Raw genomic sequence first — 25,117 nt, forward strand, 5'->3', positions numbered from 1 at the left:
CATCCATCTTGACCTATAGAACAATAATAATGTACCCTTTACATTATTATCATCATCATCTGTGAGCCCATTTCTGGAAATACTGATAATAGAAGTCATATAAATGGTAGCTGTAGGATGTGGATTTTGCAGGTAAATTCATAACAATAAAGTAGTCGATTTTTAACAAACAAAAAAAAACACCTTGAGACTAGAGCACTTTTTTATATCATTTTGAGATGCTATATATCAAATTAGGGACCTAAACTACTTATTCCTTTAAATATTTACTTTACAATTAGTATTACTTACCTTTTGTTTCCCTTTTTAGCTCATTGTGATATCCAATGTAATGTAAATGACTCCGGATATACTAATATATCTCAATCTTTTGCATACAGCTTCAGTAACTCAGCTGGCCATTCAGAAAAGACTCTGGGAGACTTCATAAATGTTTACCAGCCCATTGTAATAATTTGGTTGCCTGGTCTAGTAGATTGGTCAGAAAAATATTACCAAACAAAGGCTTGGTTGTGGCTTTAAAGGACACAGTCAATTTGAATTTTTTTTTTAAATCGGTTTCCTGATAGAACACCCTTCTTTATAGCACATACTGAAATTCCTTTTAAAAAATAAGTGATTTTTGGGTTGGGAGTGGGGGGGTTATTGCTCTCCTGTGATGCTAATAAGGGTCTGAGATAGTGTCTCCCTCTCTAACTCCAGGGAAAACATTGAAAGTGATGTAGCTCCCCCCCTCCCTACCCCCATTTTTTTTTTTAGTGTATGTCAGTATAGTAGGTACAAGATTTTCAAGTCGAAATGTGACTTTCATTATTTATTATTTGTATTAAAGTAGCAGTATCCCTTTTATGTATCATAAAGTAGCAGTTAAAATATATGTTGTTTGGTATTATGGTGATAATATGCTGGGTGCAGCATGGAAGATGATGCTGATGGGTTTGTGAGGTGAAGACAGTTGGATAGCTGTAGGTGAAAATACTGGCAAAGCGTGAAACAGGTGCTACACAAAGCAAGATCAGCTCATATATAAGGAGGGAGGGGCAGAGGAATATGGAGCTCCTCAAGCTGAGGAGAAGCTGAGATTTGGTATGATAGAGGATTGGCAGCCAGCGGAGGGATTACCATTTCTAAATGAACTTCAGTTTAACTAACCCTAAAACAAAGATATTTCAAGCAGAACCATTTTAATGTTCTATCTTAAAAAAATTTTCACTTACATATAGTGCTTGCAAAGCCTGGGATGCTGATGTCTTCTGTTTTCCCCACAGAACAGGTACAGCATGGGCAATGGCGGCACAAGGGCCCCAAAATGCCTTGCCACTTTGCCATAACTGACTACAGTAGCACTATAGAGGATAAAGGATAGTTCAATTTCTATGGCCTATTCAGATCTTTGGCCAACCGTGAGATAGTGCCACTTGTGAAGTGGAATCCTGCCCGGGGTCATTGGGCTGAGACCACCCAATTCTAAAGTTTCTGTACGTTTGTCTAGATACACAGCACTTCATGTGTTGTATAAGATTGTTTCAGTGAAAGTTATTCTACCTCCTCCCCTTCACTTTAAAAAACAAAAAGGTGGTGTGGTGGGTGTGCTTTATTTCTTTTATGAATATAACCAACTATATCATCTCAGTTGAGGTGACTGAATGGTAAAAAGACAATTTTTCTTTTTCTTTAAAACATACACAGTTTTAGTACAGTTCTTATTGTTGCTTACTTTCTTTAAAGCTTGTGTACTGATAAAGCTGCTTCATTGTAGGAGGGCTGACAAATGGTAGTGGTCGCTATATCTCTGCAGCACCCGGAGCAGAAGCAAAGTATCGCAGTGCCACGAGTACCTCCAGTCTTTTTAGCTCCAGCAGCCAACTCTTCCCTCCTTCACGTCTTCGTTATAGTAGGTCTGATATTATGCCCTCTGGACGCAGTAGGTTGCTGGAAGATTTCAGAAATAATCGCTTCCCTAACCTTCAACTAAGAGACCTTGTTGGACATATAGTTGAATTTTCTCAAGACCAGCATGGTTCGAGGTAAATGTTGTAGTGAAGCTTATAATTGAAGTAATAACATTTATAAATTGAGTTAAAGCATTTCATTTTTAATGTGGATTTGTGGTTGCCCCACAGTGAAGCATCTATCATTTTTACAGCAACAGTTTTTAGAATAGAGCAAATTTAAGTAATGCAGAAAGTCTTACACTAGCCTCCCTTCATACCAGGAAGATTTTCACCATACGTTATGTAAGGAGCTAAATGTACAATTCTTAAGTAAAAAATATTTTCAATATAGAATCAGTCTTTCTAAACTTCAGGAGTTCTCTTAAGTATCAGAAAGACCTTGGTAAAAGACTGGAATCCGGAATCAAATACATTTTTCAGTAGTACCACAGCAGCTGCTTAACTGTCATTTTGTCTGCCATAGGTAGGGTAACAAATTGCTAGAAGAATTAGTCAAGAGCGATTTACCCTTCAGCCATTTTTTTTATTGGAACTTTAATCATCAGTGTTGTTCTGAAATACGTCTATATTTATATTTTAAAAACTATTAATGAAAGTATTCCTTCTAAATATAGTCTAATTAAATGTCCTGACTTTAGTGATTTGATTTCTCATCAAAATAAATGTTGTGATTCATAGCAGTTGAGGTTTTCCCTTTGTTTAGGTAATGGCATATAAATTTCTCTTGCACTTAGATTCATACAGCAAAAGCTAGAACGAGCTACTCCAGCTGAGCGCCAGATGGTATTTGCTGAGATTCTGCAAGCAGCATATCAGTTGATGACTGATGTATTTGGAAACTATGTAATACAGAAATTCTTCGAGGTAAGTATATACTTTAGTCAGTATTTGTGTGCCTGCACTAAAAGACTTGAGTTTATTTAAAGGTTCTATTCTGATATTGTAACAGATATTGTACACTTACCATGGCACCTAATTTTTTGATACTGAAGGCTGCTTGATAGTGTTTTCTCTTCAGTGCTCCCCAAGAAAAGTGGGAGAGATTTTCCTTGGGTGGTGGTGTCCTGGCATGGCCCCGTCCTGTTGACAGTTGTTATCCTCTCCACTCTTAGGCTATAATCGTGTTTCAGGAAGCAGGGTGAGTGCAGTTTGCCTGCCGGTTGTAGGGAGACACAGTAGTTTCCTTATTACTCAGAAAAAAATTTGTCTTGACTCGGTAGGGATGACTTCTAAAATTGCTTTAAAAACAGTGCTACTTCATCCACATTTCGCAGGTGAACTATTTTTAAACCAGTTAGCCTCAAGTTTTAACGTGTTGAGAGGCAGTTCAGGAAATACTGTTTTAGACCCACTTTATTATAGATAGGAGCATAGAAGTCCTGTTGCGTTGCTCGGTGCGGCTATGTAGAGATCCTTAGTTGATGCTTTGAAGTGTTAATGTTTGTTTAGGCCTACTAAGGCCATTTTTAAAATAAACATCACAGCAATTTGCTTAAACTAATACCTAAATATATGAGTGTCCATCACAATATGTAAAATAAAATGTATATTTTTTAAAATTTGGTAATTTTTTTCTCAGTATTTTAAAAATCCTTTATTGATCAGGGTCCACAACAGATTCTCCTATAACATATGTAGCTTGCAGTTCTCACCCACTAGATTTTTGTAATCCGTCAGTAAATGAAGAATAACACTGCACATGATTTAAAAAAAAACAAAAAACTCCTTATGAACTTTTCAGTGAAAATATTTATTGTGCATACAGGGCCATGTTTAAACTAAAATAATTTGTTTGCACACAGTCAAAGCCTGGGGGTTCACAATTATACCTCCTACTTATTTTAATTCTCCACATATTCAGTTTAATTCTTTGTGATGGCAAGCAGGGCAGTGTTCCAGAATAATTCCTTGTATATCTAATAAACACATTGAAAATTGATCCTAGCAGTGTCATTCAGTAGCTATCCAACAATCACAAGCTAGTATCAGGAGGCAAAAAAAAAGAAAAACTTTGAGATACTCATATAGTGAATTAAAACATTTTTGTTTTAAAAATTTGCTTGTTTTCAGTTAATTGCTAGTGTGATAAAGGTGTGTTTGTTTGGGTGATCCTTAACTGTGTATCTCCATAGTTTAAAACCTGTAGTTATTTTTACTGTAACTCAGCTTCTCTTGGTTTCTCATTCTTGTTTTTGTTAACATACGGTGTTCTTATATGGATTTTTACACTTAAATCTGTGATGTACTTTCCACTGCAACCCCAGCCCAATAAAGTTGTTTTGTTTAAAAGTTGCTCAATGACAGTTCTGTGCAGTTGGGATAATTTGTTCCATCTTCTTTCTCTGAATCCAAATTCCCTGTATAGCTTTGCTGCACTGCCGGCTCATATCCCCCATTGTCTTTTTTTTTTTTTTTCCTTTTCCCCCAGTAAAAATGATCTCTGCAGAATGATAGGTCTAGGCTTAAATTCTTTCCATACTCATTTGCCCACCCACTGAGTCAGAATGCCATCACAGTATCTAACCTCTACAAGCTGCCTCTGCTTCTCGCTGCTCCTATGCTTTCCAAGGTTTTTTTTCTCCAAGTAGAGGAGGTACCCTAGAGCTGCAGGAGCAGCCAGGATGGGGAGTTGAAAAGGAATGCAGCGCTCCCTTGCGCATTCAGTCTGCATGCTTTTGCAGTTTCTGTGTACCATGTGCTCCAGCTTTTTCCCTGTGCAGATTAGTCCACAAAGTGAGATAGCCAAAAAATCATGGGTGCATAATTAGAAGGATATTTTCAGGGTATAGAACTGCATCCTGACAAAGCAGTGGTTCTGAAAAGAACTTATGAGCCATGGTAGATAACCAGCTGAACATGAACTCTGTCCAGTTCTGTGACTGAAAGGGCTCACAAAAAATGTGAATGCATAAGCAGGTGATACTCCCTCTGTATAAAGCATTTCAGACCTCTGTTCAAGTACTGTCTGGTTCTGGTGTTTATACTTCTTTAAAAGTGAAGTTAGAAAAGCTACAGAGCGTTCATCAAAGAGCTATGGGAATTATTCTGAGGTCTGGAAAATGCATCTTATGCTGAATATCTTTCAATCTGCTAATTTTTCAAAGAGGGATAAAAAGCAGCTTGACTGTGGTCTCTAAATACATATACTGGGAGAAGATACTTGATACTATAGGGCTGTTTAATGTAGTAGGTAAAATCATAAGAGTCAATGGCTGAAAGATGAAGCTAGAAAACTTCAGATCGGGGATAAGTTGCAAATTTTGAACAGGGAAAACAATTGTTGGAACAATTTCCCAAAGGATATGGTGTAGATTTGTTTTCACTTAGTCTTTAAACAAAGACTGGATGTTATCTTAAAGGTGTTCTGTAGTTCAACCACAAATTATTGAGCTTAACTCAAGAATTGACTGAAATGTTACCACCCGTGTTATGTAGGAGGTCACATTAGATGGTGGTTGGTGATTTGTAGTTATTTCATCTTGGTGTCGTAAATTGACTCAGGCCTAGCCCCAGAAATGTTCCCAAGAAAGACAGCACTAATCCATAGATACAGCTAAGGGGTTCCAATGTCAAGTACTAAATGCAGGTAAAATTGCCTGACACTTGTACTTGTCCTCAGCTACCTAAACACCCAGTGTGCTGGTACACTTTCGCTCTGCTTCATGGGTCTTAGGCATTTCCAAACTTTCCCAAGGTGTTCAAGGTACCAACAAGCTTTCCATGGCATTTGAGGCCTCAGTGAGCCACTCTAGAGGTGACACCTTTCTCTGCTACTGCCCTTTTGTGACCTATGAAAAAGCTCATCTGTTAAGTTTATTAGGTTTATTTAAATGATTTTGTCACCATGCAGTGACAGAACCAAATCTGAGACATTGAAAGAGCACATTGAAAATGTTATTCATTGGCAAATTGGGATCACATGTTGTAGTTAAATTGCAAAGGATTGCCCCTTAGGTCAGCCTTTTGCGGTGTCTACACTGTGCTGGGTTGACGGGAGAAACTCTCCCGTCAACTTACCTTATGCTTTTTGTTCCGGTGGAGTACCAGAGTCGTTGGGAGAGCGATCGGCGGTCAATTTAGCGGGTTTTCACTAGACCCGCTAAATCGACAACATCCCCCACCCCACCCCCTGTGGATCGGTCGCTGCACATCGATCCCCTGGTAAGTGGAGACAAGCCCTGTGACAGTTAGATTTCTGCCAAATAAACATCATCATACTGCAATGCATCAGCTTTCATTTAACAGCATCTTTGTTTTCTTGTAGTTTGGAAGCCCGGATCAAAAGTTAGCCCTAGCAACACGCATACGTGGTCATGTTCTGCCATTAGCCCTACAGATGTATGGTTGTCGGGTTATTCAGAAAGCACTAGAATCTATCTCACCTGACCAGCAGGTAATTGTAAGTTAGAACAGTATTTTTTTTTGTATTTTTTTCAACAAATCCATTGTGTACTCTCTAAAGATTTTCAGTTTTTACTATATTGTGACATATGCTTGAAATAAAATGAATATTTTATTAGTGTAATTCTTCAGATAAAAAAGATAATCTGGCTAGGTTTACAGTGAACATAACGATTTGAATATTACATTTGAAAATGCAGTTTTGCTGAGACAGCATCAGTGTAGAGAAGTGGATAATTTAGTAGTGTCCTTATTTTTTGCAGAATGAAATGGTGAAAGAGTTGGATGGTCATGTTCTGAAATGTGTGAAAGATCAAAATGGAAACCATGTTGTACAAAAATGCATTGAATGTGTCCAGCCACAGTCACTCCAGTTCATCATTGATGCTTTCAAAGGACAGGTAATGTTGTTAATTTCTCTACTTTCTCTAGGAGTTGCATCATTGACCCAAGGATTGCTGTATAATTTGCAAATACCAACAAGCGTTTATCAACACATTGGTGTCTCGTTTAAGTTAACATAGCATGTAACATCACTTTTTTTTTTTGTCCTAACTGAAAAAAATAAAACCCTGGAATTACATAGTTAATATGACGTAGAGTGAGAGTATATTGGGAATGAGACCCTCTGAAAAGTACATCTGATCCTCTATGAATTTGATGGCAGAAACACTCAGCTTATTGTCAAGTTTTTCATTCCAGTTTAGAGACTGACCTGATCAGGTTTCCTTTGTCATACTTTATTATTTCAGTTAACCAAAGGCCATCTCTGATCTCTGTTCATGGCAATAGAAGTAACTGCAGTTATTACCAGACTCTCTTGTAAAGAGAGATTTATTTCTCCTCTCTCTATTCCTATGTGCTTTACTTTAAGTAGTAGCAATTTCTTCCAAGGTTATCCACCTGATTCTAATCAGTTTTAATAAAACACCTTTATTAAATTCAATCAAATGTTCTCTGAGCCTGGATTAGTAGAGGTGTCTGATATGAAAGGTGACACTGGTCATTATTCCAAAAAATTATATGCCAAGGTTAATATTGTACTAAAGACAATACAGAAATCACTGCAGCTAAATAAACTTTTAGTATGACCACCTTGTACTTGTCTAGTCTGAAAAATATACCTAATTCAGACAGATTAGGTTTTATTTTAGTGAAGCACCGTACACATTTCTTTACAATATCTCCAACATATCATTCTCTCTCATGCACTTTACTGTACTGAGATGGATATTTTTCCCCTGTGATATTAACCTTTTATTGTGAATAGCAATACCATGACTTACCAAAATGATGGCTGATTTCACTTTTCGAGTCCCCTCACTGTTTACATCAAAGTCTGATGGGGGGAAGGGTGGAGGGGCTGGTTTCAGTGGTTTATAAATAGAGACCCTTTATAACGCTATTTATTGGCAAAACATGCATTATTCCAGGTGTAATATAATGTAGTAATTGAAAAAATGAAAAATACATTACAAAAGTGTTGTACAACAGAAGATAACTTTCATAGAATCGTAGAAATGTAGGGCTGGAAGGAACCTCAAGAAGTCGAGACCAGGCCCCTGTGCTGGCACAGGAGCAAGTAAACCTAGACCATCTGTGACCTATGTTTGTCCAATCTGTCCTTAAAAGACTACAATGATGAGGATTCCACAACCTCCTTTAGAAGCCTGTTCCAGTGCTTTAACTATCCTTTTAGTAAGAAAGATTTTCCTATTATATAAGCTAAATCTCTCTGAGCAGATTGAACCAATTACTACTTGTCCTACCTTCAGTGCACATGGAGAACAATTGATCCCCGTCCTCTTTATAACAGCGCTTAACAAATTTTGAAGACTCTTTTCAGGTCCCCCCTCAGTCATCTTTTCTCACTACTAAACATGCCCAGTTTTTTTAACCTTTCCTCATAAGTCAGGTTTTCTGAACCTTTTATCATTTTTATTGCTCTTCTCTGGATTCTGTCCAGTTTGTCCACATGTCCTAAAGTATGGTGCCCAGAATTGGATACACTACTCCAACTGAGGCCTCACCAGTACTGAGTAGAGCGGGACTATTACCTCTCTTACATACGACACTCCAGTTAATACACCCCACAGTGATATTACCCTTCTTTCCAGCTGCATCACATTGTTGATTCATATTCAGTTTGTGATCCACTATAACTAAGGCTGCAAGTTTGTCACGGAGCTCACAGAAAGTCACAGATTCCATGACTTTCCGTGACTTTTGCAGTGGCCATTGTGCCTGGTTCAGGGGCAGCTCAGACAGCCCCTGCGCCAGGCACACTGGATGCTGCTGGGCACTCTCAGGCCACCACACCCCTCCTTCCCCTGCAGCAGAGTTGGGTGTGGGAGAGGGCAGAAGGTTGGGGCACGGGATGGGTGAGGTGGGCTCTGGGCAGTGCTTACCTGGGGGGCTCCCTGGAAGCAGTGACATCCCCCTTGCTCAGCTGCTAGGCAGAGGCATAGCCAGACAGCTCTGTGTGCTGTCTCCACCCACAGTGCTGGCTTCGTAGCTCACGTTGGCTGGGAACCACGGCCAAGGTTTATTCACGGGTGTTTTTAGTAAACATCATGGACAGGTCACAGGCCGTGAATTTTTGTTTACTGCCCGTGACCTGTCTGTGACTTTTACTAAAAATACCCATGACTAAACTGTAGCCTTAACTATAACCCCTAGATCCTTTTTGGCAGTACTACCACCTAGCCTGTTACTCCCCATTTTGTAGGAATGCATTTGATATTTTCCTTCCTAAGTGAAGTACTTTGCACTTGTCTTTATTGAATTTCATCTTTATTGAAATTCAGACCAATTCTCCAGTTTGTCAAGGTTGTTTTGAACTCTAATCCGATCCTTCATAGCTCTTGCAACTTCTCCCAGCTTGTTGTCATGTGAAAATTTTACTCCTCAGTCCATTATCCAAGTCATTTAATGAAAATATTGAATCTCGCAGGACTGACCACTGCGAGACCCCCATTAGATATGCGCTCCCAATTTGACAGAAAACCATTGATAACTACTTTTTGAGAACTGTCTTTCAACCAGTTGTGCACCCATCTTATAACAATTTCATCTAGACCACATTGCCCTAGTTTGCTTATAAGAATATCATGTGGAACTGTGTCAAAAGCCTTACTAAAATCAAGATACATCACATCTACTGCTTCTCCCCTATTCACTGGCTAGTAACCTTGTCAAAGGAAATGAGGTTGGTTTGCCATGATTTGTTCTTGACAAATCCATGCTAACTATTCCTTATAACCCTATTATCCTTTAGGTGGTTACAATTTGATCAATAATTTGATAATTTAATAATTTGCAGGCTAGCTTTATTAATTAATTTTAGCTTAATTAATTAATCCAAACTTCCAGGTATAAGTCTTTGTGTTCAATCCTGGCCATCACCTAAAAATTTAAGCCCTTAAATCAAACCTTCAAGGACATGTCTGGATAAGAATTTAAGTAACCAGAGTAAGCCAAAGATTTGACTGTATATTTTTAATATATACTTAAAGTATGTGCATGTAACAGTGATGGAATACAAAATTTGTAGCATAATCAGTTGCAGAATTTCAAAACTGTTTTATAAGATTCCAGAATATCCAGTTAATACATAAAGTTCCAGATTAGGAAACATGAGTGAAAAAATCTTTTTCTTAAATGTGATCAGTGCAGATGAAGACTCTCCAAGACCCTAGGTACATCATGTCATGGGCCTCTTGTGGGTTTGCCCATAGATAAGAGCATAAGAAGGGCCATACTGGGTCAGACCAAAGGTCCATCCAGCCCAGTATCCTGTCTACCGACAGTGGTCAATGCTAGGTGCCCCAGAGGGAGTGAACCTAACAGATAATGATCAGTGATCTCTCTCCTGCCATCCATCTCCACCCTCTGACAAACAGAGGCTAGGGACACCATTCCTTACCAATCCTGGCTAATAGCCATTAATGGTTTTAGCCTCCATGAATTTATCCAGGTCTCTTTTAAACCCTGTTATAGTCCTAGCGTTCACAATCTCCTCAGGCAAGGAATTCCACAGGTTGACTGTGCTCTGAGTGAGGAAGAACTTCCTTTTATTTGTTTTAAGCCTGCTACCCATTAATTTCATTTGGTGGCCCCTAGTTCTTATATTATGGGAACAAGTAAATAACTTTTCCTTATTCACTTTCTCCACACCACTCATGATTTTATATACCTCTATCATATCCCCCCTTAGTCTCCTCTTTTCCAAGATGAAGTCCTAATCTCTTTAATCTTTCCTCATATGGGACCTGTTCCAAACCTCAAATCATTTTAGTTGCCCTTTTCTGAACCTTTTCTAATGCCAGTATATCTTTTTTGAGATGAGGGGACCACATCTGTACGCAGTATTCAAGATGTGGGCGTACCATGGATTTATATAAGGGCAATAAGCTATTCTCCGTCTTATTCGCTATCCCTTTTTTTAATGATTCCGAGCATCTCATTTGCTTTTTTGACTGCCGCTGCACACTGCATGGACGTCTTCAGAGAACTATCCACGATGACGCCAATATCTTTCTCCTGATTTGTTGTAGCTAAATTAGCCCCCATCATGTTGTATTTATAGCTGGGGTTATTTTTTCCAGTGTGTATTATTTACATTTTTCCACATTAAATTTCATTTGCCATTTTGTTGCCCAATTACTTAGTTTTGAGAGATCTTTTTGAAGTTCTTCACAGTCTGCTTTGGTCTTAACTATCTTGAGCAGTTCAGTATCATCTGCAAACTTTGCCACCGCACTGTTTACCCCTTTCTCCAGATCATTAATGAATAAGTTGAATAGGATTGGTCCTAGGACTGACCTTTGGGGAACATCACTAGTTACCCCTCTCCATTCTGAAAATTTACCATTTATTCCTACCCTTTGTTCTCTGTCTTTTAACCAGTTCTCAGTCCATGAAAGGATCTTCCCTCTTATCCCATGACAACTTAATTTACGTAAGAGCCTTTGGTGAGGGACCTTGTCAAAGGCTTTCTGGAAATCTAAGTACAGTATGTCCACTGGATCCCCCTTGTCCACATGTTTGTTGACCCCCTCAAAGAACTCTAATAGATTAGTAAGATATGATTTCCCTTTACAGAAACCATGTTGACTTTTGCCCAACAATTTATGTTCTTCTGTGTGTCTGACCATTTTATTCTTTATTATTGTTTCAACTAATTTGCCCGGTACTGACGTTAGACTTACCAGTATGTAATTGCCAGGATCACCTCTAGAGCCCTTCTTAAATATTGGCGTTACATTAGCTATCTTCAAGTCATTGGGTACAGAAGCTGATTTAAAGGACAGGTTACAAACCATAGTTAATAGTTCCGCAATTTCACATTTGAGTTCTTTCAGAACTCTTGGGTGAATGCCAGTAGTAGTGAATGATGTAGTAGTGGTGGCAAGTGGCCCCCTTCCTTCTACCAAGAAAAACAGGAACAGTTGTGTGAGAGTGCCCCTGTTAAACTTACACCAGTAGCTAGGGTATCTGCTTAGCAGACTGGGTAATGCCCCGAGCACATTTCTGCTGCCACTGAGAACTGATGTAATCAGATGGCTCCAGGAGCTGGGGTCCTAGGCACAGATCTTTAGTGTTTATGACTTTCTCTGGCTCTGAATGTGTTTGGAGGCTGAAATTTCTAATGCTGGAAGACACCACTTCTGTGAAGACTTCAGTACTTTGAAAAATAGCTAATATTCAATTACTCACTTTTGAAAAGTAATTTACAGCACACTTGTAAACTTCAGTATGTCTAATTTCAAAATTTGTAATCCTGTTGTTTTAAGGTATTTGTGCTTTCAACTCATCCGTATGGCTGCAGAGTAATTCAGCGTATTCTGGAGCACTGCACTGCTGAGCAGACTTTGCCCATTTTAGAAGAATTGCATCAACACACAGAACAGCTTGTGCAGGTTAGTGTACTCTTATGTTTCAATATGAAGTTACTATCAACTCTGTTTTTTGTTGTAGATTTCAGTTTCTTTTATATAACTGGCTGTTGTTCCTTAATTGCTTAGGAGATGATAAAGCTTTGTTTATGCACTTTTGGTATAATGTAGGGTACAATGTTAGTTAACAGCATCCGTAGAATCAGCTTATAGAAATTTTTGGAGGTTTTATGACCACTACAAAATTGGTGGCTTTACTGATGGTGAATGTGTAGAATTAATTTTAAACAGATTTAGCAAATAATGGTCTTTTCTTGGCAAATCACAAGTTTTAGCAAGGTTCAGATTTTGGACCTAAAATCCATAGAAGGACCATGAATAATTCTCAGTGAAATCTTGTTTTTTCTGATGTGCTCTTCTAATCATTTTGTAATGATCAGTTACAGTTACTAATTTTTTTCTCTTTACACCCATACCAGTTGTAGTTCTCAAAGTGAATACAAAAATGCATAAGCCATATGAGTTTCTCAGACGGAACCACAATAAGAAAACTGAAATCTTTTTATTTTCAGGATCAATATGGAAATTATGTTATCCAACATGTGCTGGAGCATGGTCGTCCTGAAGACAAGAGTAAAATAGTTTCAGAAATAAGAGGAAAAGTTTTAGCTCTGAGTCAGCACAAATTTGCCAGGTATTACAATGTTCTCAGTGTTAAAGAAAGGTTCACTAACCTTTTTAATGTTGTTTTGGAATTGACTTATTTACGTCAGTTGCTGAGGAAAGGATTTAATTTTTCTGCCTTTGTTCAAAGCTGATTAATATTTTGCCTAGAGCTTCCATTTGCATGAAAAAGTAAGACTTTTGGTAAGAAGAAAATGTTCCATAGTGGAACAAAACACATCAGAATTTTCCACAAAATGTCTGACAGCTGGGCAGCGTGCCCATCCAGAGATCAGCCCAGGGAGCTGGCGAGGTGGGGAACCAGCCACCCAGCTCCTTGGAGATCTGTGGGTCCTGGAAAGCATGGGCTCCGTAGCAGCCCGCCCACTAGGCAGGCTGATGTAGAACCAGGGACCTTTAGAACCCTGGCTGCCAAGGAGACATGAGCTTGGGAGCCGGGGCTTCCAGATATTTGGCTCCTCATAAGCCCACCAAGGGGGCTGCCGACGAGCTAGTGGCTTGGGAGCGAGGGATTTTCAGGCTCTCAGCTCCCCATCAGTCTGCGTGAGGAGTCAGGAGCCTGGAAACTTGGACTGCCTAAAAGATGGGTAGGTGAGCTGGTAGGAAACCAGGCAGGTTTCACACAATATTTGGAACTCGAGTCATTTTCCAGCAGAAGAATGTTGAGTTGGAAAATTTCCTACCAGCTCTAATTTTGACCATCTCAAACGTACAGTGGAGTCGCATCTTACATGGAGGTTAGGGTAAAATCAGTGTGTAAGGTGAAAATCACGTATAGTCAAAATTACCCTTGAAAATTCATTAAATCGCCCATAAAGTACATTATACACTCCATCGCATTACGATTGGGATCGGCATCCGTAGCGCTACCTGTCCATGAGAATGTAAGCCTCGTGTTTGTGGCCTTGAAACAGCGAATCACGCCTTGGTCGAGAGGATGGAGGTGGTATTAGCGGGGAGAAAGATGACTTCAACTTTGTTATGTGCAAACCGGAGTGCCGCAGGGTAGCCAGGTGCATTGTCTACATCAGCAACACTTTAAAGTCAAGTCCTGTCTCTTCAAGGTAACGCTTGGCCTCCAGAATGAAACACTTGTGGAACCAATCCAGAAATAATGCTGCCATCACCCAAGCCTTTTTATTTGATTGCCAGAACACAGGCAGGAGATTTTTGTTCTTGCCTTTTAGGGCACGGGGATTTGCAGCCCTGTAGAGCAAGCCCGGCTTTATTAATTGCCCAGCTGCATTGCCACAAAACAACACAGTCACACGGTCTTTAGCTGCTTTAAAGCTAGGGGCTTGTCTTTTTGATTTCGAAGTGTAAGTGCAGTTGGGCATTTTTTTTCCAGAAGAGCCCAGTCTCGTCAGCATTAAAAACTTGTTCCGGAAGATAGCCCTTTTCTTCTGTGATTTTCTTTAATTGTTTGGGGTAGACTTTTGCTGCCTCTTCATTGGCAGATGAAGTTTCACCAGTAGTCTGCACGTTTTTGAGGTTGAAGCGGTTCCTAAAACTGTTAAGCCAACCTTGGCTAGCTTTGACTTCCTTCTCATCAGAAGGCTGTCCCTCTTCGGCGGGAGGTTTGAACAGGGCGTAGAGGCTAAGAGCCTTTTCTCGCAACATGTTGCCATCGATAGGCATATGTTTACGGTTCATGTCTTCCAGCCATAAAGTTTAATGCCTTTTCAGTCTTCACTAAAGTCTTATCACGCACCTGGCTCGTCACTGTAGCAATTATTTGAGCACTTGATGCCACAGCTTGACGAATTTCTCTCTCTCGAATCTTGATGGCATGGATGCTAGATTCGTTGTGGCCATATTTACGTGCTGCGTTGGAGACCGATATACCGTCTCTCAGTAAGTCCAACACAGCCAGTTTTTCCTCCAGCGTTGGAACAGATCACTGTTTCTTCAGTTGAGCACCAGATGAAGTAGTTGGCTTGCATTTAGGGGCCATGTTGTACGAAAAATACGTACAGTATCTTTAAACACTAGAATCACACTCAGCGCAGCGAGATGCTTACACTATGAGAGGCATGTGGGAACTGAGACTGACTGAGGGAACAGCAGATTCACGTCTCCCATCTCACACTCGCTCCGGGGCATATGCTCATTGAATGGAATTGTGGGCGGAATCGCCTGCGCTATTTACAGGTATCTTCTTTTTCTTTTCTTTTTTTTTTTTTTTTGCCGAGCACGTATAGTTGAATTCGCATAAATTAAATACGTGTACGATGCGACTCACCTGTACAGATTATCAGCATTTTTTCCACACAAAAAGAAAGTCCTTTAAAAACTAAGGAAATTAATCTTTTGGCTTATATCATGCACTTTCAATATTTAGTACCACAGTCATAATGTATGTATAAAATACTCAGATGTGCCAATCCCTATTCAAATAAATTAGAAAGTAATATCCTAAAATAATATTCAAAACCTTTTAAACCTATAAAACACAACTACCTTATTTTTTTCAGCAATGTGGTAGAAAAATGTGTAACTCATGCATCTCGTGCTGAAAGAGCTCTACTTATTGACGAGGTTTGTTGCCAGAATGATGGTCCTCACAGTGCCTTATACACCATGATGAAGGACCAATATGCCAACTATGTTGTTCAGAAGATGATTGATATGGCTGAACCTGCGCAGCGGAAGATTATAATGCACAAGGTACATAATATATATAGCTTCATCAGTGTTGGGGGGGGGGGTTTTTCCTCTACATTCACGTTTCCTGTCACCTCTTCTTCGTATATATTTCTGAATTTACCGGAATTTCTGTAGAAGCCACCTATCCTGTAGATTCATTACCCTTGTCAGGAAGGGGGCATTTATGGCTTAGTAAAATAAAATAAAAAGCACATCCTTTTTTTATTTTTAATTATTTTAAATGTCTATAGTCTGGTGAAAGCAGGATATAATTGGATCTTTGACAATTCATTTAGTTTCTACAGATTTCTGTTTTGAGCCTTGAAAACAACTCCTAACAGTTATGTCTAGTATGAATCTCATTTTTATTCTTTTTAAAATAAACCTGACTTTTTATATTAAACATAAAAATTTTCTATCCAATGCCCTTGTTATATATTTACTTTAGTATACATTTTAGAAAATCAACAGTTTTGAAATTTTCTTCCATCATGTGGCAGTCACTAGTATGAATGGTTGAGTCATCCTCATCTATCACTTGCACAAGTAGTAGCTAATCCAGATGCCAGCTTTCCACACTTAAGGTACGTCTACACTGCAGCAGCTCCCTGTTGCAGGAGTCGTTCCTTGCGGCAGGAAAAGGTTCCAGGCGCGGGGAGCTGCTGGAGCTTTTCCCTTCCACAGTGAAAGCCTCTGGCAGCAGGTAGAGGCTGTGGCAGAGAGAGAGGTAGTGGGGAAAACTGCTGCCGAGCCTTTCCCCTCTCTGCCAGAGCCTTGCCCTGACACACCTAGCCACACACCACAGTGTGGCCACAGTCTGCTTTTTGCTGGAGGAAGAAGCAAAGAAGCGTGCAGTGTAGATGTAGCCTTAGTTCTTCCTCCTTGACACGCAGACAAGCTTCTTAGTTGAGAATATCTAGAGATGGAGAAAATCACAGTTAATCTACACTGCCCTTTTTAGTGTCCCGTTCAATAGCCATTGAAGTAATTGTGCTTGAACTCTTGATTACTCTGGCATATTGAATGGCTGCCTTCCTGGTGTTGGCACATAACAGAAAAAAATGAACAAAGTAAACAAACAACAGTTCTTTCTCTTTTATTGACATGCTCCGAATAATTCATTTTTTCACATTTAAATAAACAAAAACTTGAAGACAAATATATTTAATAGAAATTAAACTACATTTAGATAGCCAGTACTAAACAAGCTTGGAATTAAATGCCTGTAATAAGAAAAAGGCTCACTTGGCCTTCTGGTTCTTCAGAATCTAATTTGAAATCTTTCTAGAAACTTTCTAACGTTTCAAATATAGGGCTCCACTTGAAAATATTTAAATTATTCTGAATTAATTGTAGATAACTTGTATCTGAAAATCTGTTAATCTTAACTAGATTTTTCTTCTTGTAGATTCGACCCCACATTACAACTCTGCGTAAATATACCTATGGCAAACACATACTGGCCAAGTTAGAGAAGTATTACCTGAAGAACAGTGCTGATCTGGGGCCAATCGGAGGACCACCAAATGGGATGCTGTAAAAGACCATGCATACAGGCAGCAACTTGAATGAAGAAAAATTTCATTGTGAATTATCAAAACCCACAACTTAACTATAAATGTTCTGATTTTTTTAAATCTATTTATTGACTCTGTTCATCCATTTGTAAAATTTTTATTGTTCTTGTGTATATTTTTGGGGAGTGAATTATAAAATATCTCCAGCCCTGGCCCGGAGACCTATCAGATTGAACTGCTGACAAAGCACAGAATGCCTGTATATGATGTAATTGTATCAAAATAGCTGTCACATATTTTGTAAATTTTTACCTTGTAAAGTCACTGAAAAATAGTTTTTAAAGGGAAAAAGTACATTATTCTTTTAATACACTGGCTTGCAATCTGGTAGGTCTACCCACTATCACAGCACAACAGGTTTCTAGAGTTGTAAATAGAATGTCTTCCCACCCTCCCCCCTCCGTGTGGAGTCTTTTATACCAGATTAAAATTGATCAACTGCATAAATATTATTTAACATGTTACAAAGTTAAGTTGTATTTTGGTGGTTCACAACATATTATCCAAATAGCAAAAAGGGCACGGCAAACTAAAATAGGGATTGAAAAAACAATGGGAACTTTAAAGACAAGCATCCGTCATTTGCTGTGGACATGATTTTTTTAAAAATGCAATGCCCTAATATTTTCTCTAGCAATGTATTAAAAAAAAAAAGTGATGTATATACTTATATATTGTTGTACAAGGTAGAGGAATAAAATCATGGTGGTACTTCCATAAAATAAAGTACTGTCTGAATAGAGAATAATCCTGCATTAACTTTACAGTCAGTTTTGCTATGCGGGAAGAGTAGAGTTTTGTATTTTTTTAATTTGCATATAGAATTGTAAGACATGATTTGAAAATGTTGAGCATTTATTTTGCTTTCTCACAGTAGATGCAAAAAAGTAGGTATTGATGGAGGAGAAAAGGGGCCACTGAACAGTAAACTTGATAGCTCAACATGTAAGCATGATTAAATATTCAGATAGCTTTTTTGCTTCCTATAAATATATGCATTGTATACGTGTAGTTAATAGGTGTAAGTTTACAGTTTGAAAACAAATCTCTTGTTTCGATGTTTATTACAAGCCTTGCTAATTTAGTAGTGATGCTTACCTTGGTTGTACAGATGTACATTTGTAAACCTTCATGCTGTAAATGTAATTTGTTTTACCCCCTTTGGGGACAAAAATTTGCATTTTAGTGTATATTCATATCCCCCTCCCCTCTTTGCCTTGGCATATAGTGTTGTATAATGTAAATTTATTTCAACAAATCAAGAGTGATTTTTTAAAAATTCTATCTTTATATGGTTTCAGAAATATGAACCAGCTTTCTTTTTATCTATTGTGAGAAACATTATGTTTTCTTTATAACATAGCTGTTGATTCTGTTAATATGGACATTTTGGGAAATGAATCAATTGAAAATTTAAGTCAGGATAATAAGAATAGTAAGCAAGAAATGGACTGAAATATTTGGTTACCCGAGAAACCAATGCTTCTTCCATCTTAATAAATGTGGCATGATTTTTTTGTACAGAAGAGTACTGTATTTTTGAATAGCCTACTCCAAACCTAAAGCAAATATGTATGATACTGTCAATTTTTTCTCTGGACATATGACATTGTAACAGTAACATGAAGATGATGTACATTTACAAGCGGCCTTATGTACATTTCCCAATGATCTTTTTAAGGCAGAATTGTGACCATATGTGTATAATTAAAATCCTTTTTAATCCTTTGCCTATGGAAATATTTTGGAAAAAAGCTTACTTTCAGTTTCTGAAAGATGAAGAAAGTGCTTGTATTTTGTTGAAGCAAGTATTTTGTGTAGAACATTAATTTTGATGGCATAACTTTTTTTTTAATCTACAAGCTATTGGGTTCTATGTCTTGAGCTTTGATCACATAAATCTGTTATGGTAAGGCTCTGATGATGAGGAAAAAAGAACCAGCAGTGGTATAATCTTGTATATAGAGTTCTGTCATCTTACTGTTCATATCAAAATCTACAGAAGTTTCCTTGCAGCATAAAATTTTAGGTGTTCTATATTTTTTTGTTGTATTCTTGTAGCATTAATTTAACAAAACAGCTTGCTGAAGGTTAGTCTGGCCTACATCTGAGACTGTGGATCTGTCATTAATGCCCTCCTCAGTAATCTAGTGGTTTGCTTCATAAGCACAGTTCTAATTTCCATTCCAGTTATTTGTTGCATGAAGATTAGTTTTGAGCACCAGACTTTCTCTCTGCTAGAGGCAGAACCCCAATCATCTTGAGTTGGGGCTTTCCCTGAAAATACATAAAACGGCCTTGAAGATTCTGCTTTACTGGCACAGGAGATGGGAATCCAAAGTTTCACTTTGAGATGATATTTTGCAATTTCTCTATTCTGTCCTTCGTACAAACTGTGTGCATATGTTACAACGTACAATGCTGACATTCACCTCAGTTAGTGCTACACTGAACGCGATGCTGCTGGGTGTGTTTATAACAGATGCAGCATGCACTCTTATGCAGAAGCTGACATCACCATTCCAGTACTCCCAGCCCCCTGCCAGCCTCTTCTACCATGGTTGGTTTTAAACAGGGTCTTCAAGCTGTAACACATTCAGCAGCCACTGAATCGTCTTCTCCCAATCACTTTCATAACAGAATTTTTTGACCCAGAAGAGCTGCAAGCACCTGAAGATCAATTCCCTTCGCCCCCTCCCCCCCACCCTCCTTCAATACATAGTAAGTGTATTGAGGTTTGGATAGAACCACTAGGCTTTTTTTTCTCAAGTGTCTCCTTTTGATATGGATTGTTTATGGACCAATTTGTCGAGTCTGATTAGGTCTGTCTCCTGCTCCTTGTGGTTCATAATGAATAATGTAATGTTCATTTGTATATGCTGTAAAAACAAAATGAAAATGTGAATAACACTGTGAAATATACCTGGTCTTGTGTTTTTCTGTAGGAAACAAAACATTCTTTATACCCTCAATTACAACTACATGAATTGCCCGCTTCCTAATTCAGCACAGCTTCAACAGTGGAAATATATTTATACCTCTCATAAAAATGCAATGTTCAGATTAAAATTAATAGTCTAGTCACTTTGTTTCCTGTTCTTATCAACTAGTAAAGTTCTAATGGAATAGTTCCAATTAATTGCATCAGACACTTCCATCAGAAGAGGTAAAGCATGGCCTTTGCAGTATGAGTCCTATATGTGACTTCTGGATCTGGATGGTTTTTTACTAGTAAGAGTGAGTGAGTCATGAAAGGGTGCAGAGACTTCAATCCTCTGCCTCACTCTTTTGGTGTTCCAGGTAGGCTCTTGGCTGACCATAGACTCTATTATTTTCCAGTAATCTAGTTTAGCTCTACATGTGGCCCCCAAGGGACAAATTTGCATAGACCAATATTCTAATGTATCCTAGTGGAAATACAATTTGTGGGCATTTGCCGTTTCCTTATTCTAATTATTGAATTCAAGGTTCTTCCTTCATATATTTCAGATGTCAGCTACTGGGGCTTAGTCACTTAGGCTCAAAGGAATAGACACAGTTTAAAAGAAAAAAAACCCAGTGCCATTTGAGTAACAAGCAAGTGCCTTTTCAAAATTAAAAGTTCATTTGACAGAACAGTATATATACTATTGACACATGCTATTGTAATCACACTTTTTTGAATACTGTTGAAACTCAAGAACTTTTCCAGCTCTCATCACTCGATTTGACATGTAGAATTATTAACATTTTCTGCAGAGCATGATAATCTGGATCTTCCACAGCTTTATATAACTTGTTTGGAGACTACCTAGGTCTGTTGGTTAAAAGTATTGAAGAATAAAGATGAGATTCATACTAAACAACTGGTTTCAGAGGAACAGCCGTGTTAGTCTGTATTCGCAAAAAGAAAAGGAGTACTTGTGGCACCTTAGAGACTAACCAATTTATTTGAGCATGAGCTTTCGTGAGCTACAGCTCACTTCATCAGATGTTTACCGTGGAAACTGCAGCAGACTTTATATACACACAGAGAATATGAAACAATACCTCCTCCCACCCCACTGTCCTGCTGGTAATAGCTTATCTAAAGTGATCAACAGGTGGGCCATTTCCAGCACAAATCCAGGTTTTCTCACCCTCCACCCCCCCACACAAATTCACTCTCCTGCTGGTGCTAGCCCATCCAAAGTGACAACTCTTTACATAGTCAAGTCGGGCTATTTCCTGCATAGATCCAGGTTTTCTCACATCCCCCCCACCCCCATACACACACAAACTCACTCTCCTGCTGCTAATAGCTCATCTAAACTGACCACTCTCCAAGTTTAAATCCAAGTTAAACCAGAACATCTGGGGGGGGGGGGGGTAGGAAAAAACAAGAGGAAACAGGCTACCTTGCATAATGACTTAGCCACTCCCAGTCTCTATTTAAGCCTAAATTAATAGTATCCAATTTGCAAATGAATTCCAATTCAGCAGTTTCTCGCTGGAGTCTGGATTTGAAGTTTTTTTGTTTTAAGATAGCGACCTTCATGTCTGTGATTGCGTGACCAGAGAGATTGAAGTGTTCTCCGACTGGTTTATGAATGTTATAATTCTTGACATCTGATTTGTGTCCATTTATTCTTTTACGTAGAGACTGTCCAGTTTGACCAATGTACATGGCAGAGGGGCATTGCTGGCACATGATGGCATATATCACATTGGTGGATGTGCAGGTGAACGAGCCTCTGATAGTGTGGCTGATGTTATTAGGCCCTGTGATGGTGTCCCCTGAATAGATATGTGGGCACAATTGGCAACGGGCTTTGTTGCAAGGATAAGTTCCTGGGTTAGTGGTTCTGTTGTGTGGTATGTGGTTGTTGGTGAGTATTTGCTTCAGATTGCGGGGCTGTCTGTAGGCAAGGACTGGCCTGTCTCCCAAGACTTGTGAGAGTGTTGGGTCATCCTTTAGGATAGGTTGTAGATCCTTAATAATGCGTTGGAGGGGTTTTAGTTGGGGGCTGAAGGTGACCGCTAGTGGCGTTCTGTTATTTTCTTTGTTAGGCCTGTCCTGTAGTAGGTAACTTCTGGGAACTCTTCTGGCTCTATCAATCTGTTTCTTTACTTCTGCAGGTGGGTATTGTAGTTGTAAGAAAGCTTGACAGAGATCTTGTAGGTGTTTGTCTCTGTCTGAGGGGTTGGAGCAAATGCGGTTGTATCGCAGAGCTTGGCTGTAGACGATGGATCGTGTGGTGTGGTCAGGGTGAAAGCTGGAGGCATGCAGGTAGGAATAGCGGTCAGTAGGTTTCCGGTATAGGGTGGTGTTTATGTGGCCATCGTTTATTAGCACTGTAGTGTCCAAGAAGTGGATCTCTTGTGTGGACTGGACCAGGCTGAGGTTGGTGGTGGGATGGAAATTGTTGAAATCATGGTGGAATTCCTCAAGGGCTTCTTTTCCATGGGTCCAGATGATGAAGATGTCATGTGGTGACCTAGAATCCTATTTTCGACGTCTCCGTCTCAAGGAATATTTCCAAAATACCTCTGAACAACATACTAATCCACAGAGGTCTCCCTGCCAACACTACAGAAAGAGGGATTCTAGATGGACTCCTCCTGAAGGTCGAAACAGCAGACTGGACTTCTACATAGAGTGCTTCCACCGACGTGCACGGGCTGAAATTGTGGAAAAGCAGCATCACTTGCCCCATAACCTCAGCCATGCGGAACGCAATGCCATCCACAGCCTCAGAAACAACTCTGACATCATAATCAAAAAGGCTGACAAAGGAGGTGCTGTTGTCATCATGAATAGGTCGGAATATGAACAAGAGGCTGCTCGGCAGCTCTCCAACACGAGTTTCTACAAGCCATTACCCTATGATCCCACTGAGAGTTACCAAAAGCAACTACAGCATTTGCTCAAGAAACTTCCTGAAAAAGCACAAGATCAAATCCGCACAGACACACCCCTGGAACCCCGACCTGGGATAGTCTATCTACTACCCAAGATCCATAAACCTGGAAATCCTGGGCGCCCCATCATCTCAGGCATTGGCACCCTGACAGCAGGATTGTCTGGCTATGTAGACTCCCTCCTCGGGCCCTACGCTACCAGCACTCCCAGCTACCTTCGAGACACCACTGACTTCCTGAGGAAACTTCAATCCATCGGTGATCTTCCTGATAACACCATCCTGGCTACTATGGATGTAGAAGCCCTCTACACCAACATTCCATACAAAGATGGACTACAAGCCGTCAAGAACACTATCCCCGATAATGTCACGGCTAACTTGGTGGCTGAACTTTGTGACTTTGTCCTTACCCATAACTATTTCACATTTGGGGACAATGTATACCTTCAGATCAGCGGCACTGCTATGGGTTCCCGCATGGCCCCACAGTATGCCAACATTTTTATGGCTGATTTAGAACAACGCTTCCTCAGCTCTCGTCCCCTAAAGCCCCTACTCTACTTGCGCTATATTGATGACATCTTCATCATCTGGACCCATGGAAAAGAAGCCCTTGAGGAATTCCACCATGATTTCAACAATTTCCATCCCACCACCAACCTCAGCCTGGTCCAGTCCACACAAGAGATCCACTTCCTGGACACTACAGTGCTAATAAACGATGGCCACATAAACACCACCCTATACCGGAAACCTACTGACCGCTATTCCTACCTGCATGCCTCCAGCTTTCACCCTGACCACACCACACGATCCATCGTCTACAGCCAAGCTCTGCGATACAACCGCATTTGCTCCAACCCCTCAGACAGAGACAAACACCTACAAGATCTCTGTCAAGCTTTCTTACAACTACAATACCCACCTGCAGAAGTAAAGAAACAGATTGATAGAGCCAGAAGAGTTCCCAGAAGTTACCTACTACAGGACAGGCCTAACAAAGAAAATAACAGAACGCCACTAGCGGTCACCTTCAGCCCCCAACTAAAACCCCTCCAACGCATTATTAAGGATCTACAACCTATCCTAAAGGATGACCCAACACTCTCACAAGTCTTGGGAGACAGGCCAGTCCTTGCCTACAGACAGCCCCGCAATCTGAAGCAAATACTCACCAACAACCACATACCACACAACAGAACCACTAACCCAGGAACTTATCTTTGCAACAAAGCCCGTTGCCAATTGTGCCCACATATCTATTCAGGGGACACCATCACAGGGCCTAATAACATCAGCCACACTATCAGAGGCTCGTTCACCTGCACATCCACCAATGTGTTATATGCCATCATGTGCCAGCAATGCCCCTCTGCCATGTACATTGGTCAAACTGGACAGTCTCTACGTAAAAGAATAAATGGACACAAATCAGATGTCAAGAATTATAACATTCATAAACCAGTCGGAGAACACTTCAATCTCTCTGGTCACGCAATCACAGACATGAAGGTCGCTATCTTAAAACAAAAAAACTTCAAATCCAGACTCCAGCGAGAAACTGCTGAATTGGAATTCATTTGCAAATTGGATACTATTAATTTAGGCTTAAATAGAGACTGGGAGTGGCTAAGTCATTATGCAAGGTAGCCTGTTTCCTCTTGTTTTTTCCTACCCCCCCCCCCCAGATGTTCTGGTTTAACTTGGATTTAAACTTGGAGAGTGGTCAGTTTAGATGAGCTATTAGCAGCAGGAGAGTGAGTTTGTGTGTGTATGGGGGTGGGGGGGATGTGAGAAAACCTGGATCTATGCAGGAAATAGCCCGACTTGACTATGTAAAGAGTTGTCACTTTGGATGGGCTAGCACCAGCAGGAGAGTGAATTTGTGTGGGGGGGTGGAGGGTGAGAAAACCTGGATTTGTGCTGGAAATGGCCCACCTGTTGATCACTTTAGATAAGCTATTACCAGCAGGACAGTGGGGTGGGAGGAGGTATTGTTTCATATTCTCTGTGTGTATATAAAGTCTGCTGCAGTTTCCACGGTAAACATCTGATGAAGTGAGCTGTAGCTCACG

At 39.7% G+C, this 25,117-nt stretch overlaps 1 protein-coding gene across 10 annotated transcripts in view; it reads left to right on the plus strand.

The window, feature by feature from the left end:
* PUM2 (pumilio RNA binding family member 2) overlaps positions 1 to 20,082 on the plus strand; it is a 107,656-nt gene extending 87,574 nt beyond the window's left edge. For 7 of the 10 annotated variants that reach the window (XM_048845582.2, XM_048845581.2, XM_048845576.2 and 4 more), the window contains 8 exons: positions 1,760 to 2,027; positions 2,690 to 2,819; positions 6,220 to 6,354; positions 6,620 to 6,757; positions 12,152 to 12,277; positions 12,826 to 12,947; positions 15,412 to 15,604; positions 16,992 to 20,082. In XM_048845582.2, coding sequence (XP_048701539.1) covers positions 1,760 to 2,027; positions 2,690 to 2,819; positions 6,220 to 6,354; positions 6,620 to 6,757; positions 12,152 to 12,277; positions 12,826 to 12,947; positions 15,412 to 15,604; positions 16,992 to 17,123 — 1,244 coding nt within the window. In that variant the 3' untranslated portion in view covers positions 17,124 to 20,082. The remainder of the gene's footprint in view (positions 1 to 1,759; positions 2,028 to 2,689; positions 2,820 to 6,219; positions 6,355 to 6,619; positions 6,758 to 12,151; positions 12,278 to 12,825; positions 12,948 to 15,411; positions 15,605 to 16,991) is intronic. The other 3 variants (XM_048845575.2, XM_048845577.2, XM_048845580.2) reach the window with 1 other exon arrangement.
* Positions 20,083 to 25,117: the final 5,035 nt, after the last annotated feature.

This window comes from Caretta caretta, chromosome 3 (assembly GCF_965140235.1).
Source record: "Caretta caretta isolate rCarCar2 chromosome 3, rCarCar1.hap1, whole genome shotgun sequence".
Lineage (NCBI taxonomy): Eukaryota > Metazoa > Chordata > Testudines > Cheloniidae > Caretta > Caretta caretta.